This window comes from Thalassophryne amazonica, chromosome 10 (genome assembly GCF_902500255.1).
Source record: "Thalassophryne amazonica chromosome 10, fThaAma1.1, whole genome shotgun sequence".
Taxonomy (NCBI): domain Eukaryota; kingdom Metazoa; phylum Chordata; class Actinopteri; order Batrachoidiformes; family Batrachoididae; genus Thalassophryne; species Thalassophryne amazonica.
In genome coordinates this window covers 60504711-60524886 of record NC_047112.1, presented here as the reverse complement: position 1 = coordinate 60524886, position 20176 = coordinate 60504711, and the positions used below count along the sequence as shown (strand labels likewise).

The window sequence follows — 20176 nt, the reverse complement described above, 5'->3', positions numbered from 1 at the left end:
GAAAGACTTCTAGTGTAATGAAACTTATTCCCCACTGCAGGGTAGTCCATCAGGGTAAATGTAAATGTTATTAAAAAATGATCAGACAGAAGGGAGTTTTCAGGGAATACTGTTAAGTCTTCTATTTCCATACCATAAGTCAGAACAAGATCTAAAATATGATTAAAGTGATGGGTGGACTCATTTACTTTTTGAGCAAAGCCGATAGAGTCTAATAATAGATTAAATGCAGTGTTGAGGCTGTCATTCTCAGCATCTGTGTGGATGTTAAAATCGCCCACTATAATTATCTTATCTGAGCTAAGCACTAAGTCAGACAAAAGGTCTGAAAATTCACAGAGAAACTCACAGTAACGACCAGGTGGACGATAGATAATAACAAATAAAACTGGTTTTTGGGACTTCCAATTTGGATGGACAAGACTAAGAGACAAGCTTTCAAATGAATTAAAGCTCTGTCTAGGTTTTTGATTAATTAATAAGCTGGAATGGAAGATTGCTGCTAATCCTCCGCCCCGGCCCGTGCTACGAGCATTCTGACAGTTAGTGTGACTCGGGGGTGTTGACTCATTTAAACTAACATATTCATCCTGCTGTAACCAAGTTTCTGTTAGGCAGAATAAATCAATACGTTGATCAATTATTATATCATTTACCAACAGGGACTTAGAAGAAAGAGACCTAATGTTTAATAGACCACATTTAACTGTTTTAGTCTGTGGTGCAATTGAAGGTGCTATATTATTTTTTCTTTTTGAATTTTTATGCTTAAATAGATTTTTGCTAGTTATTGGTGGTCTGGGAGCAGGCACCGTCTCTACGGGGATGGGGTAATAAGGGGATGGCAGGGGGAGAGAAGCTGCAGAGAGGTGTATAAGACCACAGCTCTGCCTCCTGGTCCCAATGCTAGACAGTCACAGTTTGGAGGATCCAAAAAAATTGGCCAGATTTCTAGAAATGAGAGCTGCTCCCTCTAAAGTGGGATGGATGCCGTCTCTCCTAACAAGACCAGGTTTTCCCCAGAAGCTTTGCCAATTATCAATGAAGCCCACCTCATTTTTTGGACACCACTCAGACAGCCAGCAATTCAAGGAGAACATGCGGCTAAACATGTCACTCCCGGTCTGATTGGGGAGGGGCCCAGAGAAAACAACAGAGTCCGACATTGTTTTTGCAAAGTTACACACCGATTTAATGTTAATTTTAGTGACCTCCGATTGGCGTAACCGAGTGTCATTACTGCCGACGTGAATTACAATCTTACCAAATTTACGCTTAGCCTTAGCCAGCAATTTCAAATGTCCTTCGATGTCGCCTGCTCTGGCCCCCGGAAGACAATTGACAATGGTTGCTGGTGTCGCTAACTTCACATTTCTCAAAACAGAGTCGCCAATAACCAGAGTTTGATCCTCGGCGGGTGTGTCGTCGAGTGGGGAAAAACGGTTAGAGATGTGAACGGGTTGACGGTGTACACGGGGCTTCTGTTTAGGGCTACGCTTCCTCCTCACAGTCACCCAGTCAGCCTGCTTTCCCGACTGCACGGGATCTGCCAGGGGGGAACTAACGGCGGCTAAGCTACCTTGGTCCGCACCGACTACAGGGGCCTGGCTAGCTGTAGAATTTTCCATGGTGCGGAGCCGAGCCTCCACTTCGCCCAGCCTGGCCTCCAAAGCTACGAATAAGCTGCACTTATTACAAGTACCGTTACTGCTATAGGAGGCCGAGGAATAACTAAACATTTCACACCCAGAGCAGAAAAGTGCGGGAGAGACAGGAGAAGCCGCCATGCTAAATCGGCTAAGAGCTAGTAGCTACGCTAAGCTAGCGGATTCCCAAAAACACACAAAATAAATAATGTGCAAATAATCCAAAGGTGATTCAGCAGAAGGAGTGCCCCAATCAAGGCACCAAACAGGCCATGAAGCAGCACAGGCAACGCACGACAACGGTGCTAAAATAAAATAAAAATAAAAAAAAAATAAAAACGAAAGCGTTAGCAAGCTAGTTAGCCTGCCAACGCTAATAAAAGTTAGCTGATAAAAGTGCTCCGTCGCGATGTTTCGACCGTTAGAGTTAACTGTTAGTTCAAGTCCAAAGCAGCAGGTAGCAGTCTCTGTGTAAACAGTCCCAACAGAGAGCCCTCCAAATCCAACCTACTACCCGAACCCGAACAAGACTCGTGGAAGGCTAAAAAATTTTTTAGCACAACAGTGCTAAAAAATAAAATAAAAATCCACTGGACAGGCTGTGGAGCAGCACAGGTAACACACGACAACAGTGGTAAAAAATAAAATAAAAATCCGCTGGACAGGCTGTGGAGCAGCACAGGTAACGCACGACAACAGTGCTAAAAAAATAAAATAAAAATAAAAATCCACTGGACAGGCTGTGGAGCAGCACAGGTAACACACGACAACAGTGCTAAAAAAAATAAAATCAAAATCAAAATCCACTGGACAGGCTGTGGAGCAGCACAGGTAACGCACGACAACGGTGCTAAAATAAAATAAAAATCCACTAGACAGGCTGTGGAGCAGCACAGGTAACGCACGACAACAGTGCTAAAAAAATAAAATAAAAATCAAAATCCACTGGACAGGCTGTGGAGCAGCACAGGTAACGCACGACAACGGTGCTAAAATAAAATAAAAATCCACTAGACAGGCTGTGGAGCAGCACAGGTAACGCACGACAACGGTGCTAAAATAAAATAAAAATCCACTAGACAGGCTGTGGAGCAGCACAGGTAACGCACGACAACAGTGCTAAAAAAATAAAATAAAAATCAAAATCCACTGGACAGGCTGTGGAGCAGCACAGGTAACGCACGACAACGGTGCTAAAATAAAATAAAAATCCACTAGACAGGCTGTGGAGCAGCACAGGTAACGCACGACAACAGTGCTAAAAAAATAAAATAAAAATCAAAATCCACTGGACAGGCTGTGGAGCAGCACAGGTAACGCACGACAACGGTGCTAAAATAAAATAAAAATCCACTAGACAGGCTGTGGAGCAGCACAGGTAATGCACGACAACGGTGCTAAAATAAAATAAAAATCCACTAGACAGGCTGTGGAGCAGCACAGGTAACGCACGACAACAGTGCTAAAAAATAAAATCAAAATCAAAATCCACTGGACAGGCTGTGGAGCAGCACAGGTAACGCACGACAACGGTGCTAAAATAAAATAAAAATCCACTAGACAGGCTGTGGAGCAGCACAGGTAACGCACGACAACAGTGCTAAAAAAATAAAATAAAAATCAAAATCCACTGGACAGGCTGTGGAGCAGCACAGGTAACGCACGACAACAGTGCTAAAATAAAATAAAAATCCACTAGACAGGCTGTGGAGCAGCACAGGTAACGCACGACAACGGTGCTAAAATAAAATAAAAATCCACTAGACAGGCTGTGGAGCAGCACGACAACAGTGCTAAAAAATAAAATAAAAATAAAAACGAAAGCGTTAGCAAGCTAGTTAGCTTGCCAACGCTGATGAAAGTTAGCTGATAAAAGTGCTCCGTCGCGATGTTTCGACCGTTAGAGGTCTTCTTTAGGCGTTGGAGCACGGTGAAAAAGTAAAAAAAAGTAAAAAAGTCTTGAAAAAGACTGTTAATTCAAAGAACTCAAACAGCTCAGTTCAAACAGCTAACAGATACAGCAAACACTGCTGTGCTCCGGAACAGGAAGTTGATAGCACCTGTGATCATCAATAGCATCAATAGCTCTCACTGAATTGTTACTGTAGAGGTATTCAATCACTCACTGATACTGGAATCCTCCTTGACCCAGAAAAGTAGGTCAAAGTCAGCACCTTCTGAATGCACAAAAGAGAGTCGTGAGATTAATTTATAGCCCAGATATCCTGTGTATGGAACAATTTTGTGTTGGAGCCTATTTCTATAACTCTTACACTGCAGTAGTGGACCTAAAAGCAATAAAATGCTGTACACACAATATGCTAATGTAAAATAATGCTCAGTATGGGTCCAAGATGGAGACATTGAAGAGGATCGACTGGTCATATGGATGATTGTTGCCATTGAAAGAAATTGGGCATGTGAATTGATGACTATGACTCTTGTGCTTGAGATATACTTTATAATTTATTGATCTCACAGTGGAGAAGTTATGTTTACACTCCAGTTACCTCAGACAGCAATTAGTCCACAATTATTACTTGTTTACCATAATAATGGCACACATCAGAATTAAAGACAGCACATACACATTTGATATTGTTTATGTGCACTAAGTTTGAAGAAGTCCGTTATCCGAATTGAGGCAAGTGGGTGAAGGCCACGCAGCAACCCTGAGATGCGCCACCGTCGGCTTGGGGGGAGTAACGTGGGCTGCAGCTAAAACTACACCACCCCCGCAGAAGGGGAAAGGAGTGACGTGAGCAGGTGCCGTAGTGGGGAGTGTTGATGGGGGATAGGAGGGGGGTGGGGGGAGGTAATGGAGCATGCTTCAGTCCTGTGAAAAGCAGTTTATTGTCTTTGTGAGTTGAGATATGAAACAGCCAAATCATCCCCAGGCCGAAGAAATTCCTCTGGGCGAAAACAGTCGGGCAATTTGACCTTCAGGCTTGATAAGCCTGTAATGTTATGGTTTGAGCAGTGAAAAACACTTTTTAACAGTTCCGCTTGAACAACAAAATCCCAATTATGAATTAAGAATATTCCCAATTATGAATTAAGAATATTCACCGGCCTCTGAAATCTTCAACTTCAACTGCAAGGTACACATCTGCTCCAAGATGTCATCCAGTTTGCATCTGAGTTCAAGAATCATCGCAGTCTGAGAATTCACTGCCTTGCCAACCTCGTTAATCATGACGGACAAGTGAGGGGCCGTGGTTCTTGATGCCGCCGTCTTGCCAATTTTCCGGTAGATCACAGCAGCACATAAGCCAAAAAGTACCAGCTCTGCTACCATAAGACCAAAAATGAATAAATCCTCGACGTCCTCAACAGAGAAAGGTGCCAAGCATGCCACATGCCAGGAGCTCCAGGAGTCGAGAACATAGCCCGCAGGATACGTTCCATCTGGGCAGGTAGGATCCCCCGGTCCTGACCTTCTTGTATAAAAAATGGTGTCAATAGTGTTCAGAGACCAGCTGATCATTTCCATGGTTAATCCAATAGTAGTCCAATAGATCCAGAATCCAATATAATTTGAGGAATTCACAGTCTGGTGAAGTAGAGACTTGAAGGTTAAAGCAGAGAACAGAGATAAGGGAGAGTGGAGGAGATGTGACTGCCCTCGTCGGGGTCCCATGCTGCTATCTTGGAGCTTGGAGATGTGTCCAGGCTGCATTGGAGCTTGTTTGTGGGATGCAGGATATATTTTAGGAGTTGGAGACTAATCATATTTGGGGTGAATACTGGGGAATATCCTAATTCAGTGGCTGATCTGGTATTGATCCAGTCACTGGTTTATTAATGTGGTCTATTTTGTTGGTACTCTGGTCTGTGCCTCCTGGTTGTCCTTTTAGCCATTGGTCTGCTCTTTGTGCACTTGACCTTGCCAGATCTCAGAAGCGAAGAAAGATATAGGTCTTGGTTAGTACTCGGCTGGGTATGTCTAGTTGGCTGTGTATGTTTCTGGAGTTGCTTCAGGAAAATCATCTGACATAAAACTTGTTGCCAAATTCCAATGCAGATCCATGCTGGATTCACTGTGGTTGGTACAAACAGGGGGCAGCAGAAAGACAAAATATGCGTGGTTGTTTAGCTGCAACAAATTTACCACTGTTTGTTCTGACATTTCTGCTTTTGTTGTATTCATTAGTATGATTTTTTTGATTATAGCAGACGATCACCCCACTGAGGCTGGTCTGCTTAAGGTTTCTACTGTGTGAGGATACGCACACATCAGCATGAGTTTTAGAAACAAAAAGTGTCAACTTACAGCACATCTTTGAATCACACACCTCAACATATATATAATAGTGGTTTCACAAAAACAGTTCTAAAAATCTATGAATCTGTAAAAATAAAAAAAATCCTGGCAATGTTTGGTTTATAAATATGATTCAGGTATCAATTTTTATTAGCACTAATAATGAAGGATTTTTAACCGAGCATTAGGTCTGTACGGGAAAATATCAGACTGGGGTGTAAGTACGGACTGCGTGTCAGCGAAGTCCATGCGAAAAACACAGAGGTCTGATGACCCCTTCCAGACCGAGCAAGCAAGGTTAATAATTAGTTTATTATATGGCTATTATATATATATATATATATTACACACAAACTTACGGTATCGGCCGAATATGAAAGCTGCTGATGGTTTTAGGCTCATAGTCAGACCTGTTCGCTTCACTTCTATGAAGAACTTGCTAACAGATGGTCCGGTCATTAGCTGGTAAGCTTTCAGTCTGTGTGTGTGGTTTTTTTTTATGCTGTTTAGATATTTTTATATAGCAGTTGAGTGGATCCTTGTCATTTGATTGGCGCATTGTATGTCATGTGACATGCATTATTTGTCCCATTTGTGTTACATTGCATTTCGAGTGCAATTTGGTTCCATTTAGTGTGCAAATTTGGTTTCATACATTTAGTACCATTGCACTCTGCACACACACACATACACAAGCACACAAAACAAATCCACTGCACTGTAAGCCGTCTGGAGGCATGAACAGCTGTTAGGAGGAAGTTAGAATGAAAAACTGGACTAATTTCTGACATGATTTTTTTCCGCTGCACTGAGGAAGTATACAGTCTTTTTTTTTGGAAGTACACACGGGCACAAGCGGCGTCCCACTTGTCTGAGTGCGCTCACAGACAATGACTTGATAGAGCTAACTGATGGTGCTAGTTCTTCTAACACACACACAAAATCTACTCTGCTGTAAGCTGTCTGGAGGCATGAAGAGCTGTTCAGCTGAAAAGCTGATGTGATTTTTCACTGGACTGGACTACGACGAAGTCTTTTTTTTTTTTTTTTTTTTTTTTGGACCTACAAAGTCAGCATCACCAGACTACACCTCACAGTTTGGACTCCTATTTAAAGTTTGTGTTGGACATTAGCAGCAGTGGAACCACAGTGTAAGTCCCTTTTCTGTTGTTTATAAATTAATAAAATATCAAATGACAAGGATCTATTTAAGCTGTTATATAAAGCAAATAATAAATGTTTTACATTCTTTAAATGGAATGAATATTTAATTCGGTAAAAGCTGGAACAAACCATTCAATGAGGCAAAGCATACCATTGAACTCATAAACATTCATTATTTGTATAATAGAGTATGTTCATGTCCGAATTGGTTTTTCTAATCGTGTTTTAGCTTTTATGGTTGATAACAAATGGGATCCGCATTTTGGACCGATTGTCATGGTAACCGGTCTAATATGAGAAAATATCGGACCGGAAATCAGCCAGTCAAAGCACATGTACTGCCACAGCCATATAATAATACCGTATATAATACCTTAATGAATACAGTAATTTCAATACGACTGCACATGTACCTTGTTACCCAGTGGAACAGTTTCATCATGTGAAATGTGATGGTTAGACTGAACATGTGGACATTAGCTTGTTAATCCCCTTTTTTGATTATACAGTGTTGAATAGTGTTAATATAATAATAATAAGAAGAAGAAGAAGAATGGAATGATAATCAGAATAGAATTGCTGTCTCACAGCATAATGGAGTTATGATTTATTGCAATGTTTAGTTGAATCAGAGGGCTGTGAGAAGGCGAGCATATTCCTGTATGCTTGATTTTGTGCGTGCACGTGCCGCCTCTGTTGTCAGCCTGTCTGGTCTTGCTTGTGGTGAGCAAGATGAGTCTGACCAATAAGAGTCTGAGTAAGGGATGACTGCTGCTCTCCTCTCCTCTCCTGCATTAATACCTCCTCGAGTACATATCTCAGCATGTCCGCAATACCCACACACACAGACCCCTTCCCCCATCATTCATCTCAACCAGAAGTGCAAGAAAAGGAAAATGGTTTTAGTCCAGTGCTCCGCTATGTATGAATGTATATTCAGTAAATCTGATTTATGTAGATCTAACTGTGAGTCGCATCTCAGCTGAAACTGTGGCTTTGATAGTGACATTTAGTGTTCAGATTTGATGGTACACATGGAGAATTACAAATGGCAAACTTTGTTTTTGTGTGGTAAAGCTGTGGGTGGTGAAGCAGTGGACGCACGCACACACACACACTCTAATGGAGTTAAATTTGTCTTATTAATGCCTACAAATGCACAGAGGGTGATGTACAAATAGTCCTTGATTTGCACACGTTTTGCAATCCGCATGCACAAATTTCCAATTTGTAACTTGTGTGTTGGTTTTTACAAATAAATGTCTATTTGTAAATATATTATTTTTTTCATTTGTAAAAAAAGACATTTGCGAAACTGAAAATTCTATTTGTGAAGTGTGACTCAGCATTTGTGGATCACCGATCACACGCATTCATCGATTTGCTTAGTTACGCAATATTGAGACATTCTGACCGCAAACCTACAGTTGAGATTCACAAGTATGTAGGTCGCTGTTCACACTCCCATCCAGTAGTCCAATCTATGCATTTTGACCGGGGGGGGGGGGGGGGGGGGGTGATCAGATGGAAACTCAGAAAATCTCATTTCCCATAATACCTTTTGGCGCATGTGTCTGTTAATGCACAAACCTTCAAAATTAGCGCGTTACTTTAAAAAGGTGGCAACCATAGACAGAAATTTCTGAAAATTCCAATGTGGTTCACTCAACTTGAGGCCTCATTTTGACGACCTTCATCAGGCATGACCACCAATATTAATAACAGTGTGTTAAACATTTTACTGGTTTATTAGCCAAGACAGGATTAGTAGCTGACTTTCTGCTTCCAAATGACATTTGTTGGAAAATGTCTCAGAAACTCTGGGTAAGTGAACCTTGTCACATCCATTAATGTGTAAATAGCTGTGTGCACATCAGTTAATAATTAAAGTTAGTTAGTAATTAAAACTTGCCTGGCCTGTTGCCCTTGTTTCTATTGTTTCATTGAAACATGGTACAGAGGTTAACCACAACAGATCTTGGATGCTATCCCAAAGCATACCAGATAAACACATGTAAAAAAAATAATAATAATTCCATTCTGAGTGTTTTCAGTGAACAAACAAAACTCAGGGCTCAGAAAAGATGTGGAATGCATTGATTATGTAACACCACTCAGTGCTTCCTACACTGCAATTTTAGGTATAGAGCTGATGCTCTTATGCAGAGCTGCCTGAAGCATGCTGTGTGCAAGGGTAGGATAATAAACCTGTAGCATGCTGTGTGCTGTGTTTTTGGGCAATTCAATAAGCCTGAAACACACTATGTGCATGGCTAGCACAAAAAGCCACAAGCTGCATTTCATATTATAGCCTACATATGGAGTGTAAATGTCAGGGTACTACTCTGGCCTATATGTACATTAATAATCCCATTCATTTTGATGAACAGGAATGGGAAAAACAGTATCATATCATAATTTGAGCAAACCTAGTCTCTCACACCCAAGTCATTGTATTTTGACGCAAACGGCTCATTTTGACTGAACAATATGGGACAAGTTGGGTACCCCCATTGTGTCACTGTGTAATATGTGTGATTAGATAGATTAGATAGAGTAATATTACACAAATAATGAATGTTTATGAGTTCAATGGTAGGAATAATTCGTAAGGTGAAAGATGGTACGTTACAGCTTTCACCGAATTAAATATTTGTTCCATTGAAAGAATGAAAAAACATTCGTTATTTGTTTTATATAAGGCTAAAATATATCCTTGTCATTTGATATTTTATTAATTTATAAACAACAGAAAAAGGACTTACATTGTGGTTCCACTGCTGCTAAAGTCTAACATGAACTTTAAATAGGGGTCCAAAATTGTCAACTTGCAAAAAACAATTCTGACAGTGTAGTCCATGATGCTTTTCCTGTGCCGAATTCAGTACAGACTGCCATCTGCTTTCCTCATTCCAGTGAAAAATCACATCAGAAATTTGCCCAGCTTTTCATCTCAACTTGATCCTCTTCATCCTAACAGCTCTTCATGCCTCCAGATGGCTTACGGTGTGGTGGATTGGGGTTTTTTTTGTGTGTGTGTTAGTCGAATTAGCACCATCAGTTACCTCCTTCAAATCGTTGTCCGCCAGCAAAACAAACTCCGCCATGTTTAGCTAAACACCACTCTCGATATGGGTGAGCATGCGCGGTGGTCGGGGACGTGCAATAGCACATTTCATATACCACCAAAATTGCATGCTAAAAAAAACTATTGCTCGGTAAGTGAAACACAACAGCAAATGGTACAAATAATCCATGTCACGTGACATACAAGCCACCAATCAAATGACAAGGATCCACTCAGCTGTTATATAATCCTTGATGATGCAGAAATAATATCCTTGGAGCCAAGGTTGTGTCTTTCTGTTTGTTAGCATACTCCTCCCAGGTCCTTTTGCTCATTTCTACCAAACCTAGTATGTCATTGAAGGTTGACTTAGAAATTACTCTTAAAGAATTCATTTTATCAAACGTGAAGGAATGTGATTTTTTTTTTTTTCAACCCAGTTTTTACCAGTTGTGGCACACTCTTAGATAGATTCCAGAACTGCCCTGGCATAGTCAGCCAGAAGTCAGTCATAATCATTTAACAGTAAAGTTTTAAAAAAATGTGTGGGTGTTCATTCGGTTCCTTTTGTACATTATTTTGTCAACATACTGTCTGACAAATACAAGGTGCTTCAGTTTCAGGAGAAAGAGTGAGGAACTGGTTGTTTCCATGCTTTTAGATCGTAGAGTAAGTGTCAGACAACAGAGATGCGATGGAGGGACGCTGGGCATCAGGTATCAGAATACTGGGCTTTAATTCCCTAAGCATTCATTAGGGCTTGGCACTGAAATTCAACCTCGCCAGTGTCACTGACAAAGGGAAAGAGACAAGACGTGAGAAGAAGAGGCAGGATCAGAGATGAGTGCCAGTGTTAGAACCAATGAAGCACCTTTGGTGAATGAATCAAAGCTACAACCATCCTCAGAGACTTTTCAGTTTCCCTTTTTTATAAACATATGATGATGATGATGATAATAATACAATAACATGCTTTTGGAGGGCGGTATGCATTTTCAGAGGCCCGACGTTCATGCCCAGTCGCCCAAAATGACAGCTATTCGCCCTCGTCTAACTCGGGCGAATAGCTGTCATTTTGGGCGACTGGGAGTGAACAGATATTTCACCCATATTGGCCTCTCTTCATTGGCTCCCTGTTAATTCCAGAATAGAATTTAAAATTCTTCTTCTTACTTATAAGGTTTTGAATAATCACGTCCCATCTTATCTTAGGGACCTCATAGTACCATATCACCCCAATAGAGCGCTTCCCTCTCAGACTGCAGGCTTACTTGTAGTTCCTAGGGTTTGTAAGAGTAGAATGGGAGGCAGAGCCTTTAGCTTTCAGGCCCCTCTCCTGTGGAACCAGTTCTCAGTTTGGATTAGGGAGACAGACACCCTCTCTACTTTTAAGATTAAGCTTAAAACTTTCCTTTTTGAAAAAGCTTATAGTTAGGGTTGGATCAGGTGACCCTGAACTATCCCTTAGTTGTGCTGCTATAGACTTAGACTGCTGGGAGGTTTCCCAGTATGCACCCAGTGGTTCTTTTTATTCACCTCTTTTTGCTCTGTATGCACCACTCTGCTTTTAATCATTAATGATTGATCTCTGCTCTCTTCCACAGCATGTCTTTTTCCTGATTCTCTCCCCTCAGCCCCAACCAGTTCCAGCAGAATACTGCCCCTCCCCGAGCCTGGTTCTGCTGGAGGTTTCTTCCTGTTAAAAGGGAGTTTTTCCTTCCCACTATCGCCAAGTGCTTGCTCATAGGGGGTCGTTTTGACCGTTGGAGTTTTTCTGTAATTATTGTATGGCTTTTGCCTTACAATATAAAGCGCCTTGGGGCAACTGTTTGTTGTGATTTGGCGCTATATAAATAAAATTGATTTGATTTATTTGCATTATTATCACTCTTTACTGAGATACACAACACGTAACGCGTACATAAAAAGTTGGCTCACTTAACTTTTGTCGTGTCGGCTGGAACGCCGCTGCTCTCCAAATTCGGCAGTGGGTCCTCATCAAGCTGGACCAAAACACACTTCTCGCCTTTTAATCTTTTCCTCTGCAGACAGTTTTTTTTTTCCCCTCTGCGGACATTTCTTGGGCTGCGCGCGCTATGACGTCATTTGTTTACGCACAGCGGGCAGGTATAGCCAGATAGCGTCAATGTAAATCTACGATACCGGCCTAGCAATGCCCCGGTAAAGTGATAATAATGTACAATATCAGTCTGGAACATGACATTTTGTACATGTATCAGTTTTTCAGTAAAAACTGTAAAAAACAAAATTAGCTGGTTTTTAAATTGATAATACCGGCAATCCACTTTAACATTTATGTCCCTGTTCATCCTTCATCCTTTTACCATAGATTCAGTCCATTGATTGTATTCTTTGTTTGATGCCCCAACTGTTTCTCAGCAGATGTCCATAAAATTTTGTCGAGAGGGATAGCTGCTGATTTTTGGAATTGATCGAGATCCAAAATCAGAATAATTTTTTCAATCTCTTTTTTTTTTTTACTCATCTACTGATCTTCATGAAATCTATCGGTTGTTATTATCACATGACAAATAATCAGCAGGTGAAATGACATACATATCTCTATACGGATCTTGTCATAGACTTGTTCGTGGACTCCCTCACAGTGAACAATGACACTGAGTGGTTTAAACAGTGTTTGAGAAACAGGAACAGTGGGTGACACACAGTGAATCATGGGACGCAGGTGGACCTTTTAAAGGATGCTTGCCTATTAATGGGGAAGCAGGAGAACACTATTCACTCTGTTGTTGCACATTTTGAATTTGAGTGTCTTGGCTTGGGGAAGCACGGTAGCTTAGTGGTTAGCACTGTTGCCTCGCAGCAAGCAGGTCATGGGTTTCGATTCCCACCTGTGGTCTTTCTGTGTGAAGTTTGCATGTTCTCCCCATGTTTGCGTGGGTTCTCTCTGGGTGCTCCGGTTTTCTTCCACATACAAAGAGATGCAGGTCAGGTGGATTGGAAACTTTAAATTGTCTGTAGGTGTGCGTGCAAGTGTGAATGTGTTTGTCTATATGTGGCCATGCGACAGACTGGAATCCTGTCCAGAGTGTACCCTTCCCAACACCCTATGGACTAGGCTCCAGCCCACCACAACCCGAGATTGGATAAGCGGTTGAACTGTGTGTGTGTGTGTGTGTGTGTGTGTGTGTGTGTGTGTGTGTGTGTGTGTGTGTGTGTGTGTGTGTGTGTGTGTGTGTGTGTGTGTGTGTGTGTGTGTGTGTGTGTGCGTGCGTGCGTGCGTGCATGTGTGTGTGGCTTGGTTACTGTCCTGGATCAAGGCTAAGATCCAGGCTTTCAATGAGTTTTTGGACTCTGGACTCGGCCATCAGAAGTGTTATCTGTTTGAGGTGAAAGTGTCAAACTTGTAGAAACATTCACTTAACTCTGTTATGCTTCTGACCCGAAAACCCGGCTTGGACCCCAAAGCAGGGAGACTGAATGGAAAGACAGTCAGATTTATTGTACCAGAATGGTGTCACAGGACTAATGCTGCACAAATAGTGAATACTGATTTGGAGGTTGGCAGAGTGGGAACCTGGCCCACGTTGCGGTGGAATCAGGTGGTTGCAGCCCATGTAGAACTGGTGTACAGGTGGCGGTCCGTGATGAGGAGCTGAGTGGTCCGTGGTCCAGGTGGCCCCCTGTGGAGCTGATGGAGAATGAGGTCACTGTGAAGGAGGAGAATACTATGAGATAGGCTGCTGCAATCACTCAGACCAAAACTAAACAGATGGCTAGAAAAGTGTAGTTTGCAAAACAGCGAGTCAAAAAACACTGCGATGGAACGCAGGCAGAAAGGCTCTATGCAGAAATAGAGAGGCCAGGTACCAGGTTGTGAACACTGAGTCTCTGGCACCGATGAGCTGTTGAACCAGGGCTTATATGGAGGCATGTTGATTGCAAGCAGGTGTGCTCATCAGCTCCACAAGGGATGCCACCTGGGAAAAGAGAGAGAGAGAGAGAGAGTGAAAGAGAGGGCAGGAACCAGGATGACACACAACAAACTCCACAGTGACATTCATGTCTCTCTGTCCTCAGCCTTTGTGATCAAGAAACACCTGTGAAGAGCTTATGGTGTCATGAGGTTACTGGACAGAGGTGTTTGGTGATGCAGATATTTTTTTTGCAGGAGACTGAAGGTCCATGTCTTTAGGGTCCTGGCACTTTATGTCTTATTGTATGGTTGTGGGACTTTGACACTAACCAGTGACTTAAGGCAATGACAGGATGTCTGCTGGAATTTGGTCTCTGCAGAGGATTCTTGGGTATCACTGAAATATTACTTAAACAGTTTAAAGTTTACTTAAGCTAAACTTAAACTTAAACTAAGCAGTTGCCTAAGGAGAGTGAGATCAGGAATACCACTTACATTGGGAGGGAATGTCAGCTACGACATTTTGGCCTTGGGGCACGTTTCTCTGGGCATACAGAAAAACAGTATAGGTGCCTCAGTGTTGAGGACTCCAGTGACTGGAGATGGCCAAGGGTATGCACACGTTTCACTTGAATGTGGCAGATACATGGATACATTTGGTAGGTCGCCGCGCTGCGAGATCTCAGTAACATTGAGAACTGCATTGAGACGCTCTGATCGGGCTTCACTTTAACCGCTGCACATGGACAACACCATTAACATCGCAACATAAAACTATTTTTATATTGTGTCTAAAACTCTCATGAATATATTCTCTGGGTTTATAGACGTTGTTATTGCGTGCATTTTATGTAAACATGCGAGAATCACAGGCTGTCTCTCTGTTATTTTCAGTGGGAGCTGCTGTGAGATACGCTCGCTTCCTGATCATGTCGTTCTGGGGGAAAGTGAAGTCTGCTCTTTAACATCTTGATTATTGATCTTTACAACACTGTTTGTCCTCTTTGTTCCAGACTAATATATATAATATGTCTGAAATTTGGTTTGCGTTTATTAAATTCCACACAGATTAAACGTAGCAGACATGGATTATTTGTTATAATTGTTTTAGCAAGTTTTCAGGGTATCATGCAGCAGTCTCTTATTTACATGTCAAAAGGCATAAAAAAAATACATTTTTGTAGTATAATATTAATTTACAATTGTCATCATGTGGATTCTCTATATGTTGTTTGACTGCAGCGACTCTCTGGCGCGCAAGGGATTATGGGATACGTCAGTAGGGTGAATTGTTTTCCATCTAGGACGCAAAGCAGTGCTGTGGTGCAGCACCAGGGAATGCTCCCAGACTTGGCTTGAGTTGCACATTTGGCTTCACATCCTGTCTTTGAGGGCACTTTTACCCATTGATACACAAAATCTCCAGGTAATCTTGAATGCATGATGTGCTATCTGTGTTCAGCACAGAGTCCCTAACTGCAAAGGTTGTACTGTTTGAAAACTCATGGTAGTTTAGTTTTGTGAAACCTACTACTTTGCCTGCCAAATTTCTAAAGTAAAAATGCTGACATGATAAAGGCATGCAAATCTTCACAAGTAACAGGTAAGAATATTTTCCTCTGTAATCTATCTATAAAGTATGAAACGTCTGTGTGAGTAAGAGTATGTGGCTCGCATATCTCTCTGAGTGTCAGATCAACCTCAGCTTTCAGATGATGTGCATCCTTTATTATGAAAACTTTGGGGAATAATTTTCAAAACCTTTATTTTGAAACCTTTATTTTCATTACAGAGTTGGGCCGCTTGGGAAATGCATTGCTTCTCCAAACGTGCCTGTGAATAAAGTCAAGCGCACCCTCTCTTCTTCTATGGTGTTTAGTGCACCAGTTTAATCAGCTAACATTATCTTAGCTAAACAATTAGTGGGTCCCATGATTTACCCAGACTGACCCAGACAGACTGCAAATATGAGTAAATTAAGTCGTTTTTTGTTTTTTTTTGGTGTTTGTTTGTGGCATTTTGTAAATGTGGAAATCATCCTGTCGTCAAAATGTACTCCTGTGAACAAATCAAGCACACCTGTCTTCTTCTATGGCAAATGATGGCAGCCAGCATCCTTATTGTTGCATTGCTGCCACCTTCTGCATCAGTCTGTTATAGCAGTACTAAATCCTCTCGATGCCTTTCAAATATTTAAAAAGCTAACACCCCCTCCCACTTGACCTTGTGTCTAAAACTGTCTGCAGATCACAGATTACAATATTCCACCATACATACCCTTTACTTTACCTGAAAAACAAATCTAACCAGATTGAGCCTTCGAAACATTTTTAAAAATCATGCTGTTGCATTACTGTTTTTGCTTTTCCCCAATAGCCAAAAAAAGCAAGAGGCACCGGTAGTGGTACTTTCACATTAGTGGAATGGGGTTCAACTACATACAGTGCCCTTACTAAAAACCAAAATATATGAAAACACAATTGTGTGGGCCGCCAGAAGAGGAGGTACTGCTGGCCCACCACCAGAGGGCGCCCTGCCTGAAGTGCGGGCTTCAGGCACGAGAGGGCGCTGCCGCCACAGACACAGCCGGGAGTGACAGCTGTCACTCATTATTTCCTGACAGCTGTCACTCATTCTTCATCATCTCACTCCATAAAACCCAGACGTCATCTCCACCTCATCGCCGAGATATCGTACTTCTATGGAGGTAACTTTCTCTGCCTGTATTGATTGATTGTGTTGCTGCTGTCTAACCAGAGGACCGGCGTGGGTCGTGACTGTTTCGTCCTACTTCCCGTCAGATAAGTGGTTACACAGACGCTGCACGAGTGTGTATTAGAGGTGGAGGTGGCATTCCCACCGTTGTTGTTACGGGGTGTACACACACCCACACTTGACTGTCTTTGCTCTTCGCCAGCAGTACCAGATCCGACAGTCGGGGACGGTGATCACCTGGGAATTCTGGACTTGGCGGCTCCAGTATTCACCAGGTTCGGTGGCGGCGGAAATCGTGTGGTTCCGGCTCTTCTCAGGACAGACGTCTTCTATCCTCGAGCCTGCCCACACGTCACCTTTGTGGATTGACTGTTATCAGATTCTGATATTGTTTGTATATTCGTTGTGCACCTTCACAACATTAAATTGTTACTTTTTGGCTCATCTATTGACCGTTCATTTGCGCCCCCTGTTGTGGGTCCGTGTCACTACACTTTCACAACAAATTGTTAACAATCAGTCTACACATTTTACAGTAAACCTAAAGGTTGCTGATTTACATTATCAATAACTAATGTATTCACATCCATATGTTTGTGCTTCATGTACACTAACTGTGTTTATTCCTTCCTACAGTTGTACATATGTAAAGGTTTGGGCACCCCTGATGATTTCCATGGTTTTCCTTTATAAATCACTGGTTGTCTGGATCAACAATTTCAGTTAAATATATCATATAGCAGACAAACACAGTGATATTTGAGAAGTGAAATGAAGTTTATAGGATTTACAGAAAGTGTGCAATAATTCTTTAAACAAAATTAGGCAGGTGCATGAATTTAGGCAGGTGCATAAATTTGGGCACCCCAACAGAAGATCCTCCTTTTGCAGAAATAACAGCCTCTAAACACTTCCTATAGCTTCCAATGAGAGTCTGGATTCTGGTTGAAGGTATTTTGGACCATTCCTCATTACAAAACATCTCAGGTTTGTTGGTTTCTGAGCATGGACAGCCCGCTTAAAATCACACCACAGATTTTCAGTAATATTCAGGTCTGGGGACTGAGATGGCCAGAATGTTGCACTTGTTCCTCTGCATGAATGCCTTAGTAGATTTTGAACAGTGTTTAGGGTTGTTGTCTTGTTGAAAGATCCAGCCCCGGCGCAACTTCAACTTTGTCACTGATTCATGAACATTGTTCTCAAGAATCTGCTGATATTGGATACTGGAATCCATGTGACCCTCAACTTTAACAAGATTCCTAGCACCTGCACTGGCCACACAGCCACACTGCATGATGGAACCATCTCCAAATTTTATTGTAGGTAGCAAGAGTTTTTCTTGGAATGCTTTGTTCTTTTTCAGCCATGCATACCGCCCCTTGTTATGTCCAAATAACTAAATTTTAGTTTCATCATTCCAAATCTGCAGCAAGATAATGTTGTAGGTCTTTGGAGCAGGTCTGTGGGTTGACTGTGACTGTTCTTACCATCCTTCGCTTCAGCTTATCTAACATTTTTCTTGGCCTGCCACTTTGGGCCTTAACTAGTACTGTGCCTGCGGTCTTCCATTTCCTCACAGTTGAAACTGACAGCTGAAATCTCTGAGATAGCTTTTTGTATCTTTCCCTAAACCATGATGTTGAACAATCTTTGTTTTCAGGTCATTTGAGAGTTGTTTAGAGGATCCCTTGTTGCCACTCATTAGAAGAGATGCAAAGAGGGGAAACATTTGCGAATGGCCACCTTAAATACCATTTCTCATGATTGGATTCACCTGTGTAAGGAGGTCAAGGGTCATTGAGCTTACCAGACCAATTTTGTGTTCCAGTAACTAGTGCTAAATGTATTCAAATTAGTAAAATGACATTGGTGCCCAAATTTATCCACCTTCCTAATTTTGTTTAAATAATTATTGCATACTTTCTGTAAATACTAGAAACTTCATTTCACTTCTCAAATATCAGTGTGTTTGTCTGCTATATGATATATTTAACTGAAATTTCTGATCCAGACAACCAATGATTTATAAAGGAAAATCATGAAAATTATCAAGGGTGCCCAAATTTTTGCATACAACTGTATATCTCTATATGTCTGACCATGCTGGATGAATGTCAGTCTTTTTCTTAAAATAACTGTATTTACATGTCTCCTTGTATCTCATTGTCAACCATGTCTTAACTAATGCACACTTTGCCTGTTAAAACTATGTAAGATTAAGTGTTGTGAAAGTGTAGGTACACGGACCCACAACAGGGGGCGCAATGAACGGACAATAGAGAAAGGTGAATAACAAGTTTTACTGTTGTGAACAGGGCACAACCAATACAACAATTAATACTTTGTAAGTCGAAATCTGCTGGTGTTGTGTGGGCAGGCTCGAAGGTAGGAGACGTCCGTCCCCGTCGAACCGGAACCACCCAGATTTCCTCTGCCACCGAAAACCAGGAGTACTGGAACCGCCAAGTCCCGAATTCCCAGGTGGCCACTGCCTTCGCTCGTCGGATCCGGTACTGCTGGCGGGAAAGAGCACAAACACACAGGTATGGGTGCGACAGCACCCAGTAGACGGAGAGGGGAGAAGCCGCCTCCACCTCTTGAAATAATGAAGCAGGAAGGTGAGTACTTATCCAAGCAAGGTGCTTTCTGTAATCAGCTGTCCTGAAATAGTTTAGCAAGGTTTATCAGAGTCCTCAAAATATATACTAGCAGAGTAGGTTACCTTAATCTCAAGGCGATATCTCGGCACTGAGGTGGAGACGCTGTCCTGCTGATATACTCCGTCCTGAGTGCAGTCAGCTGTGTCTAGTAATGGGTGACAGCTGTCAGCCTGACAGCCTTCGTCGGCGGCAGCGCCCTCTGGTGCCTGGAGCCCGCACTCCAGGCAGGGCGCCCTCTGGTGGTGGTGGGCCAGCAGTACCTCCTCTTCAGCGGCCCACACAACAATTAAGTGCACCTCTTTGTACATCTCACCTTCAAACACAGCCTCATACTACCATCCATAAGAAATCTACTTAAGCTCCCATTTTCCTATAGGAATATAAACTTCCTATGGGCACTGCAGTAGTATTATTAAAGAATCAGTAATTTCACTGCCTGAAAGTCTAAAACTGGAGCTGCCTGTAATCTGGCAAAAGAATTCCTCAAACTGCTGTTGGCTTGTTTTTTAGGACACGGCGGGACAGGAGCGGTACCGGACCATCACTACGGCCTACTACAGAGGAGCCATGGGCTTCATCCTGATGTATGACATCACCAACGAGGAATCTTTCAATGCTGTTCAGGACTGGTATGTGATCGGCTGACACTTTTCCTGGAAAGGAGACCGATGTGTTGGATATGTGGTGTCCAGATAATCTGCTACAGTCGGCAAAGAAATACGAAATACGACGACTGCACCAATGGGATAGGCTCCAGCC

The 20176-nt window shown here is 42.1% G+C and overlaps 1 protein-coding gene across 1 annotated transcript in view; it reads left to right on the top strand.

The window, feature by feature from the left end:
- rab3ab (RAB3A, member RAS oncogene family, b) overlaps positions 1-20176 on the top strand; it is an 89125-nt gene that overhangs the window by 42737 nt on the left and 26212 nt on the right. Inside the window, exon 3 of the mRNA XM_034180088.1 lies at positions 19928-20046. Coding sequence (XP_034035979.1) covers positions 19928-20046 — 119 coding nt within the window. The remainder of the gene's footprint in view (positions 1-19927; positions 20047-20176) is intronic.